Raw genomic sequence first — 22,260 nt, 5'->3', positions numbered from 1 at the left:
CATTTCAGAACAGGATTCAATTCAGTTTCTCTCAAAGGCAAGCTTTGGGGCTGCCATACTGCCAGTGTTCCAGTAACAGCTGTTGAGAACTACTAGATGCTTGCTGCTCATTTTTTCAGTTCTCCTGGAGTTTCCCCCAGAGTAAGGTTATTTGTTAAGCGCCTGGAATTATGCTCAAGTGAATGACAAAAGGAAAATGCTGATACACCCTATAGTTATTTATTCTAATGCATTTCTGCCCATGTGTATTTTCATCATATGTTCATATGAAATCTGTGATTATGTATTTTCAATAAAAGGTAAAGGTATTTATTTGTTGTAGTTAATAATTTAAACTGCTCACAAAAGAAGGTAAGCTTGCCAAAGGAAGAAAGGATAGATCACAACTGATGTCAGAGCTAAAGCTAAGGAAGCTTGGTGCAGTCTAAAAGTTCACCAGATAAAAATGTGTTTGTTTTTTGGCTGCATAATGATCCCCTAATTGCTAAACACACTTCCTCTTGACCAAGGAGACTCGCTTCAAAGCAAATTAAAACACAGTGTTTGGTCTCAGCCTCTTACCTAATCGCTAGTCTACTTTGGTCCAAAATAAACAGTAAACATTTTTGTCATTTTAATATTAAAAAAGCTTTCTGTCTCCTCTCTCATACAAGCAGACAAAATGACTTATTAATATTTTCAATGAAAGTGAGGGAGTAATGTAATTTCAAAGATTAGACTGTGGCAACACACTACATGCTTGGGATGGCACTCCAATTTGAAACAAGTGTCATTTGTAAAAGCATATTTATCCTGGCTTGTGCATTCTAATACTATAAAAATAAAGAAAAACATCAGCAATCCAGTTATTGCATATCTTACACTCTCTACCATACAGTGAAAAAAAAAATGCACTAATGAAAACAAACACTCATAGTAATCTGTAATTCCATTCAGAGTATTTCTGTCTTAGCACAGAATGAGTTTATATACTCCCAGAGAGAATATCCAAAGAAACACTAATATGTTCTATTTTCCATTTTCTAATTGGAAGTGATTAGAGTAAACATTTAACAGTGCCATCACAAGATTTTCCATGGTGCAGTTTTAAAACGTTTCTCCATTTGTTTTCCTCAAGCTTGTGTTCTTAGTCAGCAGGTCCTTTCTCTTTCCTTAAAATTGCTGAAGACTGTATATCTGAAAATACTGACCAATTTATTACTCATTTTTCATTACTATTCTTATTTGTACTTTATGTGGGTTTTGTCATATCTTCAGCCGCTGTATCCCTGCCTTCAGCTGCACTTTTAGGTATTTCCTACCTAAAATGCTTTTAAGTTTCCAAAATAGGTGAAGGGAGAAGGAAGTGCACATTGAAAAAGCAGCCAAGAAATCAACCAAGAAAATTCCTGAAGGCTTTGAGGATGCCCAGAGCATGGTCACAGACAGCTGTGAGACACAGTAGATTACAGACTGGTGGCTCCATTACAGTGAGAAAGAATTCCTTATATACTGTGAAACACTTAATGGCCCTTCTGGAAGTATTCGTTAGGCTATTATGTGAGATAGAATAATCCAACAATTCTTTCACACAAGACTTGTGAATTTTAGCTCATCAGAAATATATCTAAAATTCAGTCCTTCAGCTGCACAGCAGAATCATACTTACGCTGGCCGATCCTCCAGAATCAAAGCAGTAGTTGAAAGTGGTTCAAATTCAATATTTTTACGTCTTGCTGATGGGGGTGGAGGTTTATACATTCTTCCTGTCCGTGCTTCATATTCCTAAACAACATTATTGATAAAAATTTCAACTTTCAGCTTCACTCCAAATTAGTAAGCATGATATTACTTAATGCATAAATAGTTTCATATTAAATATTTTAACATTACTTAATAAGACAGCAAGTGGCAAACACTACAAGTTGAAATTGTTGATAGCAACAGTGCAGCTTTCCAGGACTGCTAAGTAAAGATGAATGAGAAAGCAGCTGCTTGTATCAACTTAATCTTTGATGTATTCTAGTTCAATATTTCAACTGAGCATCCCAGGATCAAGTAGGAAAGAAATTTGCATAATCTACCCAGCCTAGCTAGTGCACAAGTGCATTTAAGTAATATGTGAAGTTGACAATAAAAAAACCCACCACTAATCAAGAACATGTGTCTTCTTTCCATTTCTTCCTCTTGATTCCAGCCCCTCTTAAGATCCAGTATACCTCACATTCCTCAGGCCTTTAACAACACCATCACACCCACCTTAACCAGAACCACCTACACTATACTCAGTGACAATATACCAGTATTTATCATTACAAGTCTGTTTCATATAATTTGCTTCCTCTGAGGTTAATACATGCAATCTACTTAGAAAGAAATATTTAACTGTCTCCAATATACACAAGATTCTAAGGAAGAAAGAATTCTAATCCTTTGACCACAACAGCAACTCAACAAAACAAAAATATGGCACAATCCTTAGGAAAAAAGTTAAACAGAGCCAGATGAAAACATCAAATCTCACATTCCCTTCTTTTTCGCCTCTGTAAATAAAAGTTTACTGCCAAGTTAATGGAATAACATGCATCAACATGATTCAGCACATTGAAACAAGTATCTTTAACAATCATACACAGGATTGGTAGAGTTCTGTTGTAATTTACACAAGCACAAGAAAAAACAAAAAAACAAAAAAACAATGCTCGCCGTTTGAATGAATACACATAATACTCAAGCCTAGAATTATTTCATTCCACTTAAAACCAGAAAGCACCTCAGTACTCCTGTCACACTCTGTACCTCAGGACATTCCAGTACATTTTTAAATTAGGGCTGTATCCTGTGGTAACACCCAGAGATCAGCAGCCAGGCTGCAGTAAAATAGCAATGCCATCCCTCCTATTCCTGTTAGAAGTTCTGGTTCTTCCATATACTTCTTTGTAACAAGAGTCACCAAATCAAGTTCATTTAGTGGTCAGAGATGAGGAAGCTCAAACATCAGCAACCTTTTCAACATCTCTACATATCTAACTTGTATGCAAGTTTTTAAAAAAAGATAAAAAAATATTTTAAAAAGCATCATAAGATGTATATCAGAAATTAAGCCACTCTTACGTTTTTTAATACAAGCATTACATGTGAACAAGGCTAGTGCTTCCTGCTATAACCTGTGCACTATTTCCAAGGCAACAGAGAAAGAAAAAAACAAGAATTAAATATTCTTCAACAGAGATTTTCACCAAAGGTAGAACGCATCACCCAAATGTGTTCCTGAAAGTACACATCATGAACAGTTGGGTTTTTTAAAAAGAGATCACATGGGCAGAGAAGGAAAACTCTTAAGTGTTACTAGAAAGAGTCAAAACAGAGACCAAAATAGACTTAGGCTCAAACTGTCATGGCTGCACATTCCCCAAACTGAAATACATTCCAAAGTATCAGAACTCTCCAAAGGAAGGTGCTTTTTCCTCAAGAAGCCTGTGCTCTAGGAAACTTATTTGAAGATTAGATCCCACAACAATCAGACATGTAGAGAACTTATGCAAATAAAGTATCCATTTTTTTCTGGAATACATTCTATGACTAGATGTAAAGAATCCAATATCCTTCACTGTGCATTTGATGCAGAATCTAAAAAGCTTGAACTTACATAAAACTTCACTTTGAAAGATGTGAGTTAATATTCTCCCATAACAAGGTAAAAACACAATTTGAAGTCAAATGCCTTGTCAAATGCTTAAGATGCAGGGCATGTGCCAGAAGATAGATCAGCTGACAGCTAAGATTCAAGACTACGTAAAATGTGTATATGTAAAAAAATTATTTTGGAAGTGTCACATGTATGGTTTCACAAGAAGGTTATTTTTAAAAATCTTTATTGCAACATATCAGGCATTTATTGAAAATTCCAGAACACTTCCTAATTCCAAATAAAGAAAAATAAATTTCAGCTCTAATAACAAGTTATCTTCTTACTATGTCTGGAACTGCATCCTGTTATCCACTGCCAATAATTAACTCAGTAAGAAGCTAAAAGCATGTTTTTCCTGAAAATCACTGTGACAATATATTTAAGAGTGCTTCAATATGTGCAGGGACTTGCATTTCTGGTATTTATCCCTGCACAGATAAAGATAAGCCTTTTAAACTACAGACAGGTAACTGGGGCTGGGAAAATATCTTTTGCTTATAAACATTTGTTTAAGAAGATAAAGATATCTCAAATAGTATCTTAAAACAAACCCCACCAAAAACCAGAAACCCAAAAAACTCCACACCCTACCACCACAGCATAGAACACCAAAAAAATGCCCTGGTAATCTAAATATTTTTTTTAAAAAGTAAATAAACACACAGAGGTCTTTATTGCTCGCATCTTTTTGTTATCTACATGGAAAACATGCAAGTCTGAAGTTTCATTCATCCTTCTGCTGCAGTACCATAAAGGACAGTCACACCATTGAGAGTAATTTTCAATACCTCTAAACAGTACTGGATTGCTCTGTGTAACACACAAATAACTGCTCATAGCTTCCTCTTCCAACACTTAAGCCAATGACCTTACAGAAAGGAGAACCAGCTGCACTGCAGCATTCCAGAAGCATTAGTAGACCTGAAGTAGGGTATGCTTGTGGGGATAAAGTATTTAGCTAAGTGTGAAACACAGGGGTTCAGTGTTAGAAGACAAACTTCCATCTGCAGAGGCCAGACTACACAGCTGTAAAGGAATAAATACCAACCATAAAATTCAACATGAATCTGGAATTAAGTTTGATCTATTTATGCTCCAACAACAAAAGCTGAACTCCTGGGAATGAGTGATAAAAGCCTTTGGTTACAAGGACTATGGAAGTTCTCACAGTACCAATTATACAGACAAAACACCACCCATCCAATTATGTTGTAGGTATGCTGGAGGAGAAAGGCATCTGATATGTAGAGAATTTATGCAACTAAAGAATGCAACACTGAATAAACTTCCCCTGTCTTAAGGATTGCCTCTATTTAAGGTAGATGTTAATGCATACTAATACTCCAATTAAACTTCCTGTGTATGACAACTTTTTCTAATATGCTTTATCCTCTCTAACGCTAAGTCTGTTCCTATAACAGATTTTATTCAGTCATCTGTGACTTCTGCTGACAAAACAGAACAGGGATTGCCATATATTGTGCAAAAGGTTTTAAACCTCTCTCCCTTCTACACACACGTGACCGGAGCAGACAGATCTATCAAACATCTATTATCATTATTTTCATGATGTTGTACAGCAAACTGTCATTAGAAAGATTATACGCCTTCATTTGAATCAGGGTTGATCATCCAAGAATAGAAGCACTAATAGAATCACCTAGGAGTCCATCTGTGTAAGAAGAATTTCTGCTAATGAACAATCTTACATCAGCATGCATATTGCCTCCAGGTTAAATGTTACAATTGCTGAGCTAGCACTGGCTACAAGGTGATTATAAACAGAGAAGTGTTTATAGCAAGAGTAGATGTCACTTAAAAATTCTGTGAGTCATAAACCAGACATTTTCCCAGAAATAAGAATTCCAGATGCTGTCAGGACAGGCAGAACAGTACATTCTCACCTAATTTGCAGGCAAAACAGAAAGAACAGATGTATTGATGGAGAAGAAAATACTAATCTTCACACAGTACAAAAGGACAACCAAACAGACACTTGAGGGTTTCTAGGTCAATCTTCCAAAGTTAACGCCATTCACTTTCAATTCTTTGTTTGCTGTATTTTTTCCTCAATTGGATATTTAATAAGGTGCATCAAGTTTCATCTTCTTTTGTTTACAAGAAGCCATCAGCCCTGAGCCCAATAAAGATATGATGAGAGTGGTCAGGCCATGTAATGTGAACCACAGGCATCAGAATCAACCAGCAGTTATATGACTGCTCTGTTTCACTGTTCCACAGAACTAAAAAGCCAATCTGTACTATTCATGTTTAATACAGAGTGCAGAATTACACAAAAAGTGTACAAAGTAATGGGCATACACAATTCCAGAAGGATCCCAGTCAGACAGATAATGTAAAATGCAACAAAAGTTTCAACAGCTTTTCTAGTTTTTCAGTGTCACGTTGGAAATAGCAAAAGCATCTGGAGATCTGAAGTGCCACTGCTAATAGCTTGTGCAGCTCAGTGACAGAAAGAAGATTGTAATATATCAATTTTCAAATTTAATAGGGTGTTCAAAAATATTACAAATTAAGCCTTTCAAAAATTTTTACCATTAAGCAATGAGGCACAGCAAACATAGAAAGTAAATTACTGTCAAGCTCTATGATTACCTATTTCTTGCTATCCAAGAACATGCATTATAAACAATAAACAATAATTCTCTATCACTTCAAGTTGTTAGTGAGACTCACATGTGAAACTTGCTTATTTTGCTAATGGTTTTTAATGAGTTGATGGTTAGTGCCATAAAATATTCATGCTACTGTGAAAATGTGATGTTTGTACTATTTTAATGAGTGCTACACAATCCCATGCATGGCATCAAATACAACTACAAAAAGTATATATTAAGTTTCATACCCCTGTGTTTAATAGACTGAGAGCAGATATTGACGCAAGACTGCCAGAACTGTCATCCTAATAAGAAAAACAGAAGCAGAGCCTTAGTGAATAAAGGAAAAGACCATTACAAAACAGCAATATGCAAGCCAAAATTTAAATTCACATGTAGAGTATTTATCCTGTACATTTGAGAAAACGTGGATTTGTCTGTTCCTCCTTCCTTTTCCAGCCCTCAAAATAGACACATAAGACAAAGACTTCCCACTTGTGCAAGATCTGTACAGACATCAACTGGATTGTTTTTCTGGTTTAACTCATGTTTTATATTTTCAGTAATCCACCCCTTTGCCCAAAGGGAGATTTTTTCCATGGTGCTTCTCAGATGCATGACAGAGGCAGTACCTGATACAGCCTGTGTCTCCCTAGCACACACCACTCACAAACATTAGACTGACTTAACCACAGCCTTGGAAGGTATGTGCTGTTAGAAAGGAAAAACAAAACATTGTCCCCTGTCACGTTATCATTGGCATTTCTAAACTGAAAGCTCAAAAGTGGGCTCTATCTCAGCCTTGCTGGTAGTAACAGAGATGTATTTGTAATGCTTTGAGCAACAGTCACTTCCACTATAAATAAGATTCTAAGCACCACTCAAGTAGCAAGGCAACCAGGTATAAAAGCAAGCCCAGCTACAGGAGACCCTGTACAACCACAGCTCTGCACATTTCCAACCAAAAGTCAAAGTTGGTTTTATAATGGAAAGATAAGCCAAGCTTAAAGATGAGGTGTAGGGGAGGTCACAAACAAAGCCCACTGCTTTTAAGCCTTGAATTACAGTGCCTGGAAGAAGGAAAATAAAGTTTTTATCATTAATTCAACAGAACATATCTGCAGTGTTCAGAATAATAGAAACCATTTTAAAGGCTTTCTTCATCCTTGCCATACTATTTTTCTTTTTCTGTACTGAAGTACCAAGCCAGCCTTGGAAGGGTAAGATTTTTATTAAAACAAATCAACAAAAAGACCTCACAATCTCATACTTTAAATAAATGTCCATGAAAGACAGCTGTTTTACCATCCGAACCTATCCCTTTGGAATTCAATACAGCCTGGCTAGATGATGATTTTGCTTCCTCAGCACCTCAAGCTCAGCAGCATGTCTGCTTAACCTGCAAATGCTCAGTTCTTTGAGAGAAGAAAAAATCCTACGTATCATGCTTGGCTAAAGAAATTCAAAGGCCCAATAGAAGGAGAGGGATCCCACAAAAACAGACTCCAGAAGACCAAAAAATAATTTTTTTTCCCCACCAAATCCAAGTAAAATAAGTTCTATAATTTTATTACCTCTATTTATATTATTTGTTTCCTCCAAATCAAGCAACTTTCAGGAAGAGAAATGAAAATACATACCTATGTATGCTTATGCTTTCTTTTTCAAGCCTCAGTAAGAGAATAGTTGCTTCAATACTCTTTGAAGTTGCTCTTAAAGACTTCATTTTAAAAAAAAAAAGCAATCAGAAAAATTCACATCAGCAGATTCAATACTTCCATGTTATTTTCAAAACACTGATCCCATCCTCCCTGGTAAGGTGCTCCCCTGAGATGCATTTGTGCCACCAACATAGCACTGACATTGCAAGAAGTTCTCCTTAACAAATTTCCCTTGTCAAAGCAAGTTGTAATGTCCTGGCAGTAGGAGCTGAACTGTATTTTAAGGCCTTTATGCAAAACAAAAGAAAACATCTGTCACTCTGAGGTCCTACAGTTTCACTACCATTTTACTGACAAGATAATCAGGGAAGAAATCTAAAACACTGGGGAATGTCTATGGTTTAGCTCTAGAATAGATATTTTACTGACTACACATGTGATAATTGAATTATGTGGGATATTTCTCAACTGAATCTGAACTGCTACAGCACCTACAAAGACAACAATCCCAGACTTCTCACTGCTTCTGGTAGGGCAAATAGTTATTCAAGTGTTACAGGTTCCTTGCAAGACCAAATAGCCCCATTTATTATCTGTCCTTGTTTCAAGGCAGTTTGTTACCAATGTATTTCTGCTCTGTATCTGGCAAACAGGCAGAAGTCTTGCCTTTCTTTTTTCTCCAATAGTAGTCCAAGGTGAGCCAACATGACCTCTAAATAACAATCTTCTTAAAACCCACTCCTGTAAAACAGCATTCAACAACTTCTCTGAGATAGTCAGTCCTTGGGTTTGTTTACACACACACACATTTTAAAAGCATTATGAGCTTTGTGCACTTTTAAACTCTAACAATCAAGATTAGAGGGAAGAGTTAATATTACAAGCCAAAATGTTTGAGTCATATGAAAACTGATTCAAACCACATCTGTTCCTCGGAAGAGAAGCCTCTGAAAACCCTTGTCCCTGGGAGACTACAGGAATTCTGGTGAATCAATGACTGCAATTTCCCCGTTAGATCTCAGACTGGAGATAACATTGGAAATACAGTCAAGGTATTTTTTAGCCCTCAGGTATTTCTTTTTTGTAAATATTTCAGAGCCACCCCAACATATTTTCAGAGGTTAGATGTACAACATTGACCCAGTCGAAGCTAGCACTTAATGGACTGTCAAAGATTAAGACCTTCAATTTTGTACACAAGGTGACAGCTATTCAAAAGATTACTTCACTTCTGAACAAGCAGTCATTGCTAAAATCACTGCAAGCTTTTAATGGTGTGGCAGATTTAAGTAAAAAAGAAGCTCTTTCTTTTCCACTTCATTTAAGGCTGCCACTGATAGAAGCATTATTAAACCTGCTGATAAAGCACATTTGGTGTACTTTTTGCTTTTTTTATTTTCCAATGTGTTGGATATTTTGAATTTACTTTAATTTAGGCATATTAGGAAAAACACACCATACTGCTTTAAACACATCAATAAAAAGTATGCAAGCCTGCTTTAATAAAATAAGATAAACTTAATGACTTGATATTCAGAAAACTTTCTGTCATAGATTAAAAGCTCTTTTCTTTAACTATATGCACAAAAAGTGAAATTGTGCTTGCATTTTTAAACAGAACTTGGACTTTAGTCAATACATTCCAAAATGTTGTATATCAGCCACAAGTCTGTTTCTGCTTTAAATGCTTCTGCATTAAAGTATTTCAACAGTCTAATTTAAAGCAGACTAAAGACTAAAAAGAATTTACCAAACTCATCATTAATGACAACATGCTTCTTATAAAAGCTAGTTTTATTAGCTGCAGTTCATGAAAAAAGGCACACTTCCTAAAACCATCAAATGCATTTGACATTTGCAGTCCTGGGGAGTCGTTTTCCCTTTTCAAAAAAACAGTGAAGGAATGAAGCCCAGAGGAAGGAGATGTCCAGCAAAAGAGTTGGCCTCAATCACATCCTGCTTGGGCAGCTCTAAATCCAAGGAGAGATGAGCGTGCCAGCAGCTGCGAGTGGGGAGATGCAGCTGCCAAGAACTTTCAACCTCTGACCCACTTTGAGGGAGCGCATCTCGCCCGAGGCGGCGCAGCTGCACGGATGGTGCAGGCAAACCCTGCAGGCTGCTGTATCACAAAAACATTCATCATCTTCTCCATGGGCTAAGAGGCTTGCAAAGAAATTATTTACAATCATGTTCATTAGGCAGTCTCTGAAGGCACAGCTGGCTGGCATCGTCATCTGAAATATGTCTGAAACAGTATCCCCAATTAAGTTTCCAGATTTTCTTGGAGGTTATTCAAGATATTACAAGCACTACCTGACTTCTCTGGAAGTCAAGTTGTCATATAGCAGTGTCTAGTTGATAGACAGTGACTGGGAGCCACAAGCATTCATTTAAATGTAATCAGCAATTTACTACACCATTCTTACCATAACAAAAAGAACAAAGGCAGTTTCCTTCAGCTAGGATGGAAAAGGGGCACATAACCCCTACCAGTCTTTTGGCTATACATCTACAATGATGTAATTTTTCTGTTTTACTAATACGAAAGTACTTCATGCTTCATGATATTGCCATAAAACTTTGATGTAAGTATTATCCAAAAGACTTCCTCCTCTTATTCATTGCAAAGTTTTTCCTGTTGTGAGTTAATTTTTCTTGCAACCGGGCCTCTTAACATCTCATCTTTTACATGCAGGATGCTGACTGATTACCGAGTTTCCTTAATCAAGGGTTTATTTGCACCCTCACAAAACTGGCCACTGACATCAGTAAAGTGAAAGGACTGTGCCCAACCATGAAAAATAATGTTCAGGAATGGCAAGATTTGTTGCTAATAATAAACTACCATAACTTCCCTCACAGGCTGCTTTCCCACCTTCCTGTAGTCTTACACCCAAGGGTCATTTTAAAAAGCTAGCTAACAAGAAGTAACCATGGTTCTGTCCACAAAGAGCTAAAAAAATTGGGGGGAAAATGCGGGTTTCTGTTTCAATCATATCTGATCCCTCCACTCCGATTCAGAAAGTCCAAGTGCAAGGTTAGAGATACATTCCATGTAGGTTATGAAGTAACCTGACAGATACAAAGAACTGTATGTAAACAAAACAAATTAAGCTTTAATCATACTTCTGTCAACTTCTTGAAGACTTTATATTCTTTTCCAGCCTACTGAGGAACTAGTCTAGAGACTACAGTCAGCCATTTGAAGTGAAGATGCTATTCCCCACTGATACTCAATAACCAAGTGTGCCTACATTCATTCTAACCCATCACCAGCTTAGCAAATTCAAACATTTTTTGAGAAAAGTAACCATCAGCTTTTCTTCAAAGACATATGCACATGGAGCTATATAGTAAATTTTAAACATGTGGAAGACATTTGACATATGCCAATTATGGAGAAAATGGAGTAATTTCTCAATTTAAGATCAAATTTCCTTAGGTATGTAGCTCTGTGTGTAGAGAACACCGTCAAGCTGGTTCCCCCTTTGGCAACTATCTTTTAGCTCATAAAGCTTTAGATAAAGACCATGCCTGCTTTAGCCAAATAGAAAACTAAACCTATTAGCTATTACCGGTACTTTACGCAAGATCATGTAAATCCAACAGTGACTCTAACCTGGAAAACATTACAGCACAACCCACATGACTAGGAGCAACTCAATCATGGTTACAGCTAATACATTGCTGCATACATTTGCTTTTCTGACACTTTAGAGGATTTAAAAAATAGGAACACTACCATTTAAAACAAACACAATCACTGAGGGAAAACAGAATAAGAAAGCAGGACTGTTTCTTCAGATCATCATCTTCAAGGAAGTTGCCCAGGAAAGTTGTAGATGCCCCATCCCTGAAAGTGTTCAAAGTCAGGTTGGACAGGGTTTTGAGCAAACTGGTCTATTGGAAGGTGTCAGCCTATAGCAGGGAGAGTAGGACTCCCTTCCAAACCAAACCATTCTATTATAACATGTTCTCCAGAACAAATATCTTCATTACTAGAAAACAGCAAGCAGATGACAGGTAACATTGTGCAGATTCTCCATTTCTCAAGATGGAAGAGTCATCTGGATTTTACCACAGTATTTTCATAGCACAAGGCCAACAGCATGCACCTGCAAGCAAACCAAGAATGCTTGCCCTCTCCTACTCAGAGGCAAACCACTTAAATAAGAAAAGTGTATTTGAAAACAGAAAAAACATTCAGTTTACTTCACAGTACAAACCACAGAATAATTTGGGTTGGAAGGGATCTCTAAAGGTCACGTAACCTCAACCCATTGTCACAAATCACATTGCATTAAAGTCCTTCAAAAAGATCCTCTCATTTTTTACTTTGGTTGCTCCCAAAAGGCCCTCTTTGCCACAAAGCCCCTTCTAGGAGATAACTGAACACTGCCTCATTGACAGCCATTTATACCTGCCAAACACATCAGCTTATTTGGAATTTAAGAAAGGAGACAGAGAAAGCAGCCCTCAAGAGATTCAAGTTACTGTTCTAACCAACACCAGGGACGTTCATATTTCTTATGTCAACCAATCTTTCAGCTTCAGGTTTGCACGCTGACATTATGTTAATGATACATTAGCAATTGCGCCCCTTTGAAGACTGACATTTTAGTATTATTTTATCAGAAGTATTATTTTATCCAAGACAGATTCCACAGGAACAATTATATGGAAGTGCAACCTTGTGACAGAGGAAGGAAATCAGAGGTATCTTTGTGAAGAATTCCAGTAGCTCCAACTCAAGTTTAACTTACAGTATTATTTCGCAACAAAATATCTTGAGTGAGATTAAAACTTTAATTTAAAGAAGATTACATGTTTCAGAATTCTAAGCAATTTGTCACAGGTCACCTACCCAGGGAGTCTTCCAGACAAGGATGGCAATGGAAAAATGAGTCAGATTGCAGCACACCATGTTAAATAAGACAAAATTTTATATGGGAAATTAATGCAAGTTCTAATGCCTTGACAAAAACAGCTTAAATGCTTTTTGAACATATACCACGTTTTTGTAAGTACTTTTAATAAATACTGAGATGTACTGAAGAATGTACAAAATAATCATAAAACTCAAACTCCTTAGTAACTACGATTACTTAAACAAAGCCCCAAAATAATGTTCTCAGAGCACCCTGTGGTCATGTAACACCAATGTGGATATAACAGCAGAGAAATGCAGTACCTGTGTGTTATTTTTGCAATCTTCCTACTTTGAGTTGTGTGATGTTTACTCACCTGCTGAATAATTTTGGAATCTTTTGGAAGGTTTTCCCTGGGTGGGACTTTTCCAAACAACTTCCAACCAGGAGCGCTTTGGACAGCAGGTTTGAGTTCCTTTGTCCTTTTAGTGAAGAAGTTTCTGAAAAGAGAGGATTTTGTTTTGTTTGTTATAAGCATATAAACAAATTATATTGTGCCTACTTACATTTCTTCAACTTCTCCACCAGTTTACCACTTGGGTGAACTGTAGAGATTTACTGCCCAGCAAATGCGTAGTGCGTTCTACTTTCAAATAATTAATTTGGAGTAGAGCATTTTCCATTACAGGTGCTTTGATGCTAATATTCGTACTTAACACTCAACTTTACCTCTGAACCATACAATACCACAGCTTTTTAAAGTAATAGCAGGCACTTTCTTATATATAAACAGCGCACAGCAGACTCTCAACTTTTATTTGGGGTTTGCTTTAAATGTTTCTTCCTGACTTATATGGAGACTGAAATGACAACAGCTGAAAAACACCCTGTAACTTAAGAGATTTTTTTTTAAATGGTGAATTATTACTTGTACCAATCTTCACACCTTCAACTTTCATAGAAGGGACTAGAAAACCAGGCAAGAATCACACAGCTTCTGTTTAGCAGACAACCTTTATCAGTGCCTAAGGCAATTACATCCAAAGAGGCAGATGACTGCACTGCTCTTACTTCTTAGAAAGCCAACCATCACAAGACCGTGTTAGTGACCACTTGTCAGATACTCAGCTATACTATTTGACTCCAATCACAAGTTCCCACAGACCATGTTATGTACAAATGCTTTAAAAATGGAAAAAGTGTATTTATTCTGAATACTGGAAAGTTACTTTCCAGAAACTCTTAACATAAAGGGATTAAAAGCTCAATAGTCTGTAAGGTTATTTCTCAGGAAGCTTACCAGCTGACCTCATATGGGAGTACTTTTGGTGGAAGATGTTTTTGTAGTGTTAACTAGCTAACTTCACACTCTTCTTCTGCAAAGAGATCCCCAGATTCATTCTTTACTTAAAGTATTTGCTGTATTTTAAAATACAATTCCTTTTCAAATTTGAAGCAGAAATGTTTGTGCACAGCAAACAGTCCCTTAGCTTTGCCCAGATAAAAGTAGCATGCTTCACAACCACAATCTGTCTGAAAAGTGCTCAGGGCTCTTAAATTCCAGTGCTGTCAGGGTTTCTGGCCAGGCAGCATAGTTTTACAATTAGGAACTGTTAATGTTTGTAAGATCTTGTACGGTCTTCATACGCAAGCTATCTTTTTTGTTCCCAGAATGTTTTTTGTTATTTGGGAAACAAGCAAATTCCTGTCAAAAATCCTTTCATTGCAAGTTTGTGTGAATGAACCCTCAGACTGTGAACTTTTGTGTAGCTGAGGAACCAGCCACCAGCAAACAGCAAGCTGGAGAGATGGAGAAGAAGGTGCTGATAGAGTGTGGAAGCCTCCCAAAAACCGGTAAGCTCAAGACTGGTAGTCCCGTGGGATCCTGGAAAAAATCAAGAAACTCAGAACACCAAGACTTTCCTCACTCCATTTGAGGCCACTGCCACACACTACCATCATCAACAGCTTGTAAAAAAAAAAAAAATGTTGAAAGACTTCATTCAAGAAAACAGCAGTTGCTATAGTTGGGCAGGGAGTACAGGATTACACACACACACCTGATTGATGAGAACACTATGAGAGATTTTTGCAGAATGCCCAGATAGAATCTGTTGGTGCCCCAGTACACTGTGCCACTTCTGTGGAGGTCTCCCAGATGTTGTTCCAACCCAGTTACTGGGAAAACATGTTTAGGAATAACTGATTGCATGGTTTGAATAGTTGGTTGCCATTAACGGAATGGAGTCGTTGCTACTAATAATACTTTAATTAATACAAATTCTTTTAGCAAGCATTGGTTGTGGTCCACGCATCCCACAATTCTGTCCCCATCAGAGAAATTTGTAATATCTTCATCCACCCCTGCAGAAGCCGAGGTAGCACTCAGAAGCTCCAAGACAGTGGTTTCTGATATACAGCCTGGAAAGGAGGAACAGTGAAAAAGACTAGCCATGGTACCCATGCCTTTGAAAAAACCATCCTCAGTCAATCCCAGGACTGCACACTATTAGTGAAATGAACAGATCCACTCAGTAAGACAAAAAAAAAAAATAAGTGTGCTTACATAAATAACAAAGGCTCATTTCATAAGGACACTTTTCACAGTGCTTTACATTGTCTTCAGGAGGGAAGGAGGAGCATTCAAAGAATTCAAACAAGACAGAAGTTTTCTAAAGAAAACATGTCACTCTGCACTACTCCACAGCCCTGCCCTTAAATCTGCAACAGCTGTATTAGAAGTTCATTAGAGAAGACCTTTTCCACAAAAGCAGGTATGCAGGAAGGTACATTCTGGAGTATCTTTCTTGACTTCATGGGTAGCAATAACCATCCAGTCTCTGTCCATACTATGGAACACCACCAGTTACTTGGCAGTTGAACTCCACTGCCGCTAGCATATGTAGGAGCTGAAATATGCATTTAATATTGATGGCAATCTGTCACTGTATCAAATCTGGTTCATTATTAACCAGGTGGTAGATTTTTAAAAAGAAAAAAAAACTGTGTAAACATACAGATTTTTTAAATTAATATTTTGATACAAAATATTTAAGTGTGCTCATGGCTTTCACAAGATTTAATTTTTCAGCTTCTTTTTAAACAAATAAAACATTTTAAAAAACCTCCCTTAATGTAGTCTGTAAGGAAAGAACTTTTACTGAGCACATTTTCAATTAAGTCTGTTTCTTGTGAAGGCTGAAAGCTGGTAAAACTTTGTATCATGTCAGAATAAACTTCACACAACAATTCTAATCCAAGGCAATTAATGAGAGATTACAAATTAACTTTGCTGAAGATGGAAGGACACTTCTTAATACATTGTTTTGGCAACTAACAGTATCACATCTGAGGTGTTCTTGACAGCAGTAAAGCCTTACAAAAGCCTTGCTAAGGAACAGCATCTGTAAATGCTTAAAAGTTGCATTCACTGAACTGCAGGAAGTGTACTACATTTGATGTGCTTCTTACTGCTTAGAATATTCATGAGTCTCACTGATCCCGGGAAGAGTCAACTATTGAAATGGCTGAAAAGTCAATAGCATTTTGGTATAGAATCTCAAAATCCATTTGAAAACCTCAAAATTCCTTAAAAAAAGAGTCTACACTCTAGAACTGAACAATTCTTTCTGATGCAAGGATCCATGGGGTAGAAATATTAAATCAATTTGTTGATTTAAGCTCTGGTTTACAAAACCCCAGGGGAAAGCTGCAAAGGTTTTTTCCCCCCTGCTTCTTTTATATAACACATATTAACACCCTCAAATGACACTCTAAAATGTTTCAGTAGGTGCCTTGAAGATCTTGAAAGCGAAATGAAATGCCACAGAATGAGAAGTTATTGGCACAGACCAGGACATCAACTGCTAACATGGTTTGGGTTACGCTAAACAATAACCTGTGCCCTGTGATCACACAACTGCAACAGCTGTAATGACAGCTATGACGGGTGGTTTTCCCCCCTGTTAACAGTGTTGCTTCAACTATTCCTGCCTGTGCTCAGAATGGTCTATGCAAGTTTCACCATACTGGTGGTACAGCAATTCAAAAATGTTAACCATTTGTAAAGGTGACATTAACACTATGTTCTACTAATGAAATTACTTGTTTCCATTCCACTTTTGCTTTTAAAATCACTTGTTTGTTACTATTTATTAGTGTAGTCTAAATGCAATTAGAATTAAGTCTCAGAAGGGGATAGGTAGAACTTGATCCTTTAGTGATTTTTTTTTAATTTACTTTGAGGTTTTGAGCTCCCCCCCAAAAAAATCTCAACACAAAAAAACTTCTTTCTAATTTCCAGTAGCTATAGGTAGAGAGGATGACAGATTTCCAAGATTTAGAGGAAGTTGCTGGAAAATATGAGACAATTACTTCAACCTTGGTCTTAAATTTTATCCAAAACCAGACTGTGCTGTATTTGCACAACAGCCACTCAAATAAAACTGAAGTGCTTTGAACAGCAGCAGGTAGGAAAGGCTCCAGGGTAGATCCACCTCCAGCAGTCTGCCTCTAGGTATAACTGAGTCACCTCTCCACAAGAACAAGAGTCTGACAAGAATCTTTTGTTTGACCAAAAATGTCAAACTAACCTTGTTTCGAGCTACACATATTTTTTCTACAGCTCTCTCAACAGAGATAACATATATGGATCTTCCCTTTGTACAGCTCCTCTGTGTGCCACGAACACCAGGCTATAGCTGTATTCCACCGCTTTGTGCAACCCAGCAACACCTTCAGAGCTTTCCTTCCCAATCATTAAAACTCCATATACAGGCTCAAGCTTCACCTATTCTGACACTTTAAGCAATCTATAGACAGATTTCAGGTGTAGAGGAAGGTTGGAGTTATACTTGAGCCTTTTAGGAGGAATATCAGTATAAAGCATACTAACAATGAGACTACTTTTCTCTATTCATCTTGCACTACAAAAAAAAATTGGCAAAATTCAAGTGGTATCAAAGAATAGCATTACTGATACGCATGAGGAAATTATGCTTCCTTACATTTCACTTTAATATAAAAATTAATTTAATTTGAAATGCTGCATTACATTAGACAAAAGAAAATCAAAACAAAACACAAACACCCCTAAAAAATGACCACAAACAAAAAAAACAGAAAAAAACCAACCAAAAAAACCAAAACAAAACCACTAAACTATGGGCATCCTTGGCAAATGTAGTGTGGCACCAGAAAAACATTTTCTTTCCAAATAAAATATTCAGATATTAGGATAATGTTACCAATATATTAATGCTGTGTTTATATGTCAATGCTGAAAGGTAAACTACTATTCTCTGATTTCTCATCCTTAGAAAATAAACATTTTGAGCAGGCTCAAAGTTATCCATTCATTTACAAATAAAATAGCTCCAAAAAGAGATCTCAAGTTATACTAGCATAGTCTAAGTTACTTTTTTTAAATAAAAAGCTAACTGTCAAAATATTTTTCTGACTTTTACTTTACACACAACAATCTGGTTTACTGTCATTCTCCATCATCAATAATTTCTTCTCATTGCATCCATCTTTCAAGAGCTTTGATAACAGGAAAGTTGTTATGCCAAGAAACAAGAAACAAGATTTGAAAGCCACGAGAGCTGACAGAGGAAGTGAGGGCTGATTAGATTTTCCTTTTGATTAAGCACCTAGTACCTGTTAGTAAACACTGCATAAGACAACAGCATCATTTTAATCCAAAGAAGCAACACACGAACAGGAAGGAATCAGCAACCCACAGATTCCTCACAGAATCACAATCACAAAGGCTTAGACAGGAAATCCAGTACAGAAGTAATGCTACAAATGAACACCAAGTTGGACCAAAAAACCCAGTACATTTTCTGTGTTTTTAATATAGTTACAAAAATGCAGTTAAAAGCCCTGAAGTTAAATTTTTCTGAAATAACATTAAAAATCTACTGATTCCAACGAAATCTCAGAGCATGTAAAAGGAATAAAGTAACAAAATTCATTAAAAACTGTGTTTGTATTACAAAACAACTGATTTTGCATCTCCACAAAGAAGAGATTCTGCTTGTACATGCTATCTGCCTTTGCTCCACCCCATGCTAATTTTTTAATAAGCTTCATAAGCATACAAAATAGGTGTATGTTTGAAACTTGTTGAAATTTGAATTAGCTGAAAGGCAAGCTGATAAGGAAATTACTTATTTACCCAACAATCTTTACCCAGAGAGTTGTATCAGTAAAGAGTTGGAAGAGGCATGTTCCAGGAATTGCTACAGATACATTTTTACAGACAGAAAACACTAAAATTAATCCTTTTTACTTAAAACCATACTTTTAGAACAAATTCTGGAGACTTCTATAAGCCTGCAATTCCATATTCTATATGGAATATTCCATACCCAAATACATAACAAGAACTATTACATTCATATTGGCATCTCTATACCAGGCGTAACAAAAGCTGCTTAAGAACAACAGAATTCTTCTCCATACTTGAGTCTTGGCCATGCTGTTATACTCTCATGTGAAATAATTTGGAAATAACAACAGAAAAAAAAACCCCATTGCTTTATTAAGAAGAATTAGCCCCTCTGCTTTACAAGACTTTTCAATAATTTACATGCAGAAACAAAGGTAACTCAACTCTAAGCATAAATAATGAATCATTGAAAGGAAATAAAACCTTTTTGGTTAGCCACTTACAAAGCCTGCAGAGCAACAGGCATTCTACATCTTTAATTTCAGTAGCTTCAAGTGTCAGCCCATTTTGATCCAATACATTTGTGATTGCTCTCAGCACAAGCTTCAAAGTTGTGCCCTATATTGGAAGAGATGTGACCCAACCAATTTTACAGTTTACATTTTCCACCATTTTCCAAGCAGCTGCTAGATACAAGACTCTCTTTTAATTTTATCACCCCAACTACAGATTTGTTATAGGTTTCTAGTTTTAGCACTTTCTAGATGTAAAGATCTCCTCTTTCTCTCTGCACCAAGATAACCCAAAGAATATTGCAAATGACACTCTCCAAAGGAGCTTCAATGTTTGCAATACTCTGAACCTGCAGTCTTAAATGCTACACAAGCAAGCTTTTGGCCTCTCTTGCTTCCCCACCCCTCCAACAAAAACAAATAAAATAAGGAAATGAAAACTCCTACCCAGAACAACAACCATCCTCAGCAAGACCAAGCTTGTAGTATTTTTTTTTTAATTAAATATGATGTCTCCATTTATATTCTAAAGCCTTGGCTACAATTAGGTATGCCTGAAATTTAATGAACTGTCAAGGACTAGCTGCTAAGGATTGAGAAGCTGGGAAGGAGGTGGCTTCTTGGAGAGGGCAAAGATTGACAGAACAATCATGGAACTGCACTGATGAGACTAAATTAGATCAACTCTCTTATCAAGCTCCTAGTGGATACCAGTCCCACAGTGGCTTTACAAACTGGCAGAAGTTTTACTACAGGTATACAAATACTTGGAAAGTTTTAAGAGTTGAAAGAGTTTAGCAGTATTAAAGAACACTTTGTACAGAACACTCACTGATAAACTGTATTTTACCAGACTACACTCTACCTAACAAAGAGCTGTTCCACAGATCAGCTTTACAAGCAGTTCAAACATTCAAAAACATACATAAAAAGCAGACACATAAGCAAGGTAACTGATGGGGTTAAATTTCAGAATGGTTTAATACAAATAAAGGAAGAGAATCAGCCTTTACTTTTTAGAGTGAAATAGCAAAACAGTGCTATATGCCTAACTGGTCTATCATTTTCATGTTTGATCAGGCAGTTATAAAGCTATTTTGACACTATGGTCAATCTTCTCTAATAATGATCAAAGGTCACTTACCCACAGCATTTAAAACAAAGTCTTAGATCACAGTTGTGAGAAGTGGAGAATTTTTACCAGCTGACTACAAGATATTCTGTGTATCTGTATTTTCTGGTATTTTTTTGTACAGCCAGGAACATCTACTCCATCAAAGTCACAGCTACTTAATGAGCAACACACTCCAAGCAAAACAGTCCTAGAGGAACAAGATCCCTTCCTTCCACAAACCCACATAATGGGGAAGCCTATTTCTCCTCCTTGCACAGTAATGTCCTACAATCTCTTCTGCTGCATCAGCTCCAAGACTCTCTATACTTTGCAAGTCAGTCCAACTCACAAGTCCCACAGAAAACCATCGACATTTTTTCACTCTCCAGCTTAATGAGCTACAACAGCTCACAGAGGATCATAAATACCAGAAGCAGGGATGAAACATTTCCTTTGTTTCCTGACAATAGCAAATTCTTCAGTCAGCTCACCAAGATTTCTCACAAAGTACAACTCAATTAAACAAAGAACCTGAAATTGTTCTAGATGTGCCTCACTTTTAGTTAAGGCAAAACTCACCAGCTTTATCAGGGTAATCACTATACCTATAGTTCAAATGTTTCTATACAATGTATGCTATCAAAGCAAAGGTGATAAAGATTTCCAGCCTTTGACATGGCCTGCAAGTCTGTGAACTCGAAGTTCAAACACAGGGCAGAGTTTTATTTTGAAGATTGTCCCAGGGGTGATTGCAACTCTGACCAGCCTGGTTAAGCCTCAGTTAATATTTTTCCTTTCTGGTGCCTGACAGAGTGCCTGTCAACTACTTGATTGCACAATGTAGCACCACAACCGAGGTATTAACTGCAGCACTTTTGCAGTCACTCAGTGCACTGGGTTTCAGCTGCAACTAGCAATTCACAATATATTTTGTGTCATTGCCTCAGTGATCAATTACAGAAATATTACAGAACACAATAATTAATTTTTGCTTTATTAACAGATATAAGAAGCCAGGGGACTGATTTAATTCTGTTTTGCCTGATAACTTTCCTAAAAATGAGGAAGAAATTTTCCTATCACTCCACTACTTACATAATTTGAGGAACAGCAAGCAATTTGCAAAATACTGTTTACGACAAGAAAAAGCTAGAATAATATAATAATTTAGGTTGGAAAAGGCCTCTAAGATAATCGAGTCCAACAATTAACCCATGACTGTTAGGATCACCACTAAACCATGTCTCCAGGTGTCACACCTACATGACTTTTAAACACCTCCAGGTATGGTGACTCAACCACTTCTTTGGGCAGCCTGTTCCAATGCTTGACTAGCCTTTCAGTGATGATCCTTTTCCCAATATCCAACCTATCCTTTTCCCAATATCCAACCTAAACCTCCCTTGCCACAACTTGAGGCTGTTTCCTCTCATCCTATTACTTCATATCTGGAAAAAGACACTGACACCCATGGCACTACAACCTCCTCTTAGGTATTTGCAGAGAGTGACAAGCTCTCCATTCAGCCTCCTGTCATCCAGTCTAAACCACCCCAATTCCCTCAGCTACCTAAGGCAGATAGATGCCAACCACACAAATACCTTTGATAGCAAATGGATTGTTTTGAGTTTTAAAGCATTCT

The 22,260-nt window shown here is 37.0% G+C and overlaps 1 protein-coding gene across 1 annotated transcript in view; it reads right to left on the bottom strand.

Moving 5' to 3' along the window:
- The window catches only part of TBC1D12 (TBC1 domain family member 12), a 41,368-nt gene that overhangs the window by 10,898 nt on the left and 8,210 nt on the right, over positions 1-22,260 (bottom strand). Inside the window, 3 exon segments of the mRNA XM_021539549.2 lie at positions 1,649-1,764; positions 6,537-6,593; positions 13,194-13,317. Coding sequence (XP_021395224.2) covers positions 1,649-1,764; positions 6,537-6,593; positions 13,194-13,317 — 297 coding nt within the window.

This window comes from Lonchura striata, chromosome 7 (assembly GCF_046129695.1).
Source record: "Lonchura striata isolate bLonStr1 chromosome 7, bLonStr1.mat, whole genome shotgun sequence".
Lineage (NCBI taxonomy): Eukaryota > Metazoa > Chordata > Aves > Passeriformes > Estrildidae > Lonchura > Lonchura striata.
The sequence above is the reverse complement of the archived record's forward strand: the minus strand, read 5'-3'. Positions and strand labels throughout refer to the sequence as shown.